This window comes from Cynara cardunculus, assembly GCF_001531365.2.
Source record: "Cynara cardunculus var. scolymus isolate 2C chromosome LG 15, CcrdV1, whole genome shotgun sequence".
NCBI lineage: Eukaryota > Viridiplantae > Streptophyta > Magnoliopsida > Asterales > Asteraceae > Cynara > Cynara cardunculus.
The window spans coordinates 20092391-20097457 of NC_037542.1; the positions used below are offsets into that span (position 1 = coordinate 20092391).

General features: G+C 34.2%; 1 protein-coding gene across 1 annotated transcript; it reads left to right on the top strand.

Annotated features, from left to right (window-relative positions):
• The first annotated feature begins 3365 nt into the window (after window positions 1-3365).
• LOC112527742 (probable calcium-binding protein CML11) lies at window positions 3366-5067 on the top strand. Its single transcript, XM_025138525.1, has 2 exons — window positions 3366-4087; window positions 4693-5067. The coding sequence occupies exon 1, from the start codon at window positions 3553-3555 to the stop codon at window positions 4042-4044; it is 492 nt and encodes a 163-aa protein (XP_024994293.1). The 5' UTR covers window positions 3366-3552; the 3' UTR covers window positions 4045-4087; window positions 4693-5067.

Here is a 5067-nt window from a genome sequence, read left to right on the forward strand (position 1 = left end):
TTCATCATTCGTTCATTTGGTAATGTCAACATACATGTTTTTATACATGGTAATCTTTTGTATGTAACCGATGATTTAATAATACTCGCATTTATGAAGTGAAGKTTATTACCCAATATGCCCCTTCCATATATGTTCACAATGCTTAATTAAAATTAAAATTTTAAAAATTAAAATTTTAAATTGATTAATTTACAATCATTGATCATTTGTTTGGATGGCCAAGATCGGTTAATAAGGTTAACATGAAAGGGTTGGTTAGCATTTGATCTTGGCTCTATATATATATATATATATACACTCTGGATCACGTGAGATCGGTTTGTTTTCGTGAGACCTGTGAGACCACTTTTTTACACTTAAAACTTCACAATAAAATATTATGAAGGTAACATTCACAGTATTTTTGTTATGAAGGTTTGACTTTTTTTACCTTCACAGTGATTTGTTATGAAGTTTCAAGCGTAAAAAATAATCTCATAGGTCTCACGAAACAGATTGCTCTTACGTAAATCCAACCCTGTATATGCGTATCAATTATTGGTCAAAGATGATCCGACGGTCATACTGATATTTCAAGGGGTGATTTTTGTAATTTCAAAAGACCGTGTGGACCTCAAAGTCTTTCTCTTACCAGGACGGCAACTGTATTTTGACACGACTCCGAGTTAAATTATTATGCGGTGGTTCCCTACAGATGTTACCATACTCCCTACGACTTTTTCAAGTCAAACCAATTATTTTTAAATCCAAAATTACCCTTTTTTTTAATCCAAGCCTTTACTCAGACTGGCCTTCCTTTTGTATATTTATTCACCGGTTTTGGACCAATTATTCCAATGAACTTTTATTTTGTCAAAAAAATATGAATAGATCATTTTGACTTATAAAGTCAAAGGTAGATTGGTTAAGGGAGGTGGAAGGCGATGCAGGCGATCGGAACCAAGTTGTGGCATTTTGAGTTTTAAAAAGCGGTTGACGGGGTGCAGCTGGAATACCCAAAAAGACGTGCGCCGCTCACGCAATTGGCGCGTCTTTTGTCCATAATGTCCTTTTTTTCTAAACCATATCACCTAAATAAATCAGTTATTGAATATATTTAAAAATAAATTGAGAAAATTTTTATGTATGAAATTAAAGCATTTGATAAAAACTTTTAAAAATTATTTTTTATGCGTGAAGTACTGTGATATTAATGTATATTACTTAAAATGTAAAATTACAAGTAAATTATGCATAAGTACAATTTGTTAAAGCTTCATTTTTTAATTCGTATAACTAACTGTAGATAAACATAATCAAATACATGATAAACATCTCATTTTAAATATTAAAAATCTAAAATATAGTTAGAATAATCACTGAGTTCTAACAGAATTATTTATCTTTATAAAAGTTATATTGTTAAGCCAAAAATAAATTACTTTGCTATTAGATCTAAATTAAATTATAATAAAAATTGAATTAAAGAAATTGTACAAAAAACGAGAGCTTTCAAATAGTTAATTTGTAACTAATATTGATATATTTTTTCAAATTATTAAGATATATTTAAATTTATTTTCTTCAAAAGTGTAAATATTATCTTTCTCAAAACCATATAAACTGTATTATATCAAAAGAAACAAAAAATAAAACGAATCATAAAATGAAGATGTATCTCGCTGCATTATGTGAGTATCCTTCTAGTTTATATAATGTAAATGCAACAAAAAAAACTCACACACACTCTTTATCTTTTATGAGGTTTGAACCTCTGACCTCCTACGAAGCCAAAGACTACGATACTGCTAGGCTAAAGACCATTTGGTTGCTAATAAGTTCTTCAAAAAAAATCAAAAAACTATGTATCAAAATTTAAAATCTATAAAAAAGATTACATTCACCCGTAATAGATTTATCTAATTATAAATATTACAATGTAAATTATATTATTAGAGAAAAAGATTTATTTAAAATAAAATAAATAGAGATTTGAGAACTTTTTCTGTTCCAACATATTATTTAAAACCTTATCTATTGAGAAAATATGATAGATGATATAAAATTCTTCAAATACAGAAATTTCTTAAAAATGATTGTTCAGATGTAAGAAATAATATTTTATAATTCATATCAATAAGAATTTTTGAAATTAAATGTCTGTGAAAGATAAATAATATGTTAAAAAATGTATTAAATATTTTAATAATATAATTAATGTGATAATATCTAAAATGGAAGAATCTGTTAAAGTTGGAGGCAGATTCTTTTTCTGATTTTTCATACTCCATTTTGGAGCAATTTTAGAGAGATTGTTGAAGATGCTCTTATATATCTAATATGATATTATTTTACTCTTATAAACATTTAATTTCAATTTGCCTCTGGTGTAATAGCGTTTTCGAATCGGTTAGCCATTGCTTTGCAGGTGCTCTTTGGTCTTGGTTCTGTGGGGCAGGATTTTGAAGTGGTGGGGCTTTGACCCTTGGGCATTTTGTTTTGGTTTCAGACGTTTGGACTTTATCTGAGTTGTATTCTGCGTCTTCTTTTGCGAGTAAGTTATAGACAATTGTTGTTTGCATCTCCCTTACATTGATTTGAAGCTCTTGTAATAAATTTTGTTTGGTAGATTGTGTGGTCGTGGTGACTTGTAGATCGATATCCAGTTTGATTCGTTAATTGTATCATTTGCCTAAGCTTTATCTGGATCTTGGGTGACTATGTTCTTGTTAGTCGGTTTTGGTCGATTTTGATCGGTTATAACTTACAAACCGTTTTTTGGTTAAAATGATGTAACTCCAAAAGGTGTGTTGTGGCGGAGACACCCTGACCCCGGGTCGCATTGGATCAACGCCACCCTACCTCCATAGACGCGCCCCTGGCAGTCCCCTGTCCAGGTAATCTGCAGCCGGTTGGAATTAAACCCAGGACCAATTCTCCAATAGTCCCCAAACTGCAGACCACATGGCATTTGCGGGGAGGAGGTACCGATCAACTAATTGACTAGGGTGGGATTCGAACCCTGGACCTCCTAGGAAGCCAAGTGCCCTTCCCACCACTAGACCAACTAGTGATTGGTAAAATGATGTAAGTAACTAATTTTTAAAAGTTCGATGATTTAATCCGTTGAAAAAATGTCTAAAAACTTAATCATTCAAAATAGTTTGTTAGGTTTTTCTGTACTTTTCCTTTTCAGAAAAAAGTTTAGAGAATCTGTTAGAATAAAAAATTCATTTAAGAAGTTAATTATTACGTGATTATACAAAGAAAAAGTGCTTAGCGAATTAATTAAAAAATAAAAATACTAATTTCTTCGATAAAATCCGTCAACGGTGTCGATCGATCCATTAAATGTGGAGAGGGTTAACTACCAATTCTGAAATCCGACACAGATACAGATACAGACTTATCCAATCAGACCAAGGAGACAATTAATTGCTTTTCGGGAATGTTTGTTGGATCCATTCACGGATTTCTCTTCCGATTTCCAATTCATTCTTGAAATCCCCATCTTCATCATCTGTTTCTGATGAATTTTTGAAACCACAGACTGATTTTTGAGACAGAGAGATGAGCGCTGATCAGGAGGTGAAACTCGACGACGAACAGCTCGGAGAGCTCCGGGAAATATTCCGATCATTTGACCGGAACAATGACGGCAGCTTAACCCAACTGGAATTGGGTTCGTTGTTACGATCTTTGGGTCTTACACCTAGCCCTGATCAGCTCGATGCATTGATACAGAAAGCCGATACCAACAGCAACGGTCTTGTGGAGTTCTCGGAGTTTGTGGCGTTGGTGGCGCCGGAGCTCCTTCCGGCGAAGTCTCCTTACACCGATGACCAACTGAGGCAGCTGTTTAAGATGTTTGATAGGGACGGTAATGGGTATATCACGGCGGCAGAGCTGGCTCATTCTATGGCGAAGCTGGGACATGCGTTGACGGCGGAGGAGCTGACGGGGATGATCAAGGAGGCGGATACCGACGGTGATGGACGGATTAATTTTCAAGAGTTCTCTCGGGCGATCACTTCAGCTGCTTTTGACAATTCTTTTTCCTGAAACAACTTTTCCGGCCATCCATATCCTTATTTTCTCTTTTCAGGTATCGTCTTCTCCGATTTATCTTCTAAAATTTGTTTAGAAATGGCATTCATAAGTAATCTGAGGTCAAAGTTCAAGTATTTAGGGGCATTCATAACTTCATATAAGGCGAAGCTTTATCCATAAAGCCAAGTTTTTTCTAAACTATCTCTACAGGTTAAAAAAGTGCTTATTTCATCTATGAAAAAACTCTAACAAACAAAAACCTTCTAAATCTATATAGACAAGTATACATACATGACTTAATGGAAAACCAACCAAACAGTACCTTAGGCTAATACAATGGCTTATCAGTATCTTCACTGATGATCTACTCGTTGGGGTAGTCATGTCTACATACATCTCATCCTTCAGACCTACTTCCGGGTAGGACATATTGGCTTTGTTTGGTTTGGTTACAATTACTTGTCGTTCATTGGGTTATGGTCTAGACCATGAGCTATGACTAGTTTATTAGCTAGCAACTAAATTATATCAATTGTGTTTACCTTCAATTGATGGTCAAACCAGTTGTTTGTCCCTGAACCATAAAGGTCATTGGTTAGAGATTAGCGGGTTTGTTCCTTTATGTAATAAACAATACTGAACGGTTTTCTTGTTTCTCAGATGATCCTTGTAGGTGGTCGAGAAACAGGCTCAAATCTTCCATATGAAGGCTCGTTCGAATTTTATACATAAACCATTGCGAAAAGGTCGTTTGTTTCATTAGTAAGCCACTTGTTGTGCAGAGATGATGATAGATTTGGTGAACTTGAGGATGTGGTTCGAATAATTTGTGTTTGGCTCGATTTCATTGCTTGCATTGTTGCTAATAAGCATCATAGCCACTTTTGGAACCAAATGTTTCGACTCATGAACTCCCATTTCACGGTCACGGTTTTGGCGTCCGTCTATTTTGAGACGGAAAACCGATCAAGTTGTTTGCATCTTCTTCGTTTTGTATTTTTTTTTTAATGTTTCATATGATGTAGATGTTTGTCA

What these genes read in the sequence shown, in the direction of transcription:
- LOC112527742 (XM_025138525.1), top strand. Translation starts at nt 3,553, where the DNA reads ATGAGCGCTGATCAGGAGGTGAAACTCGACGACGAACAGCTCGGAGAG.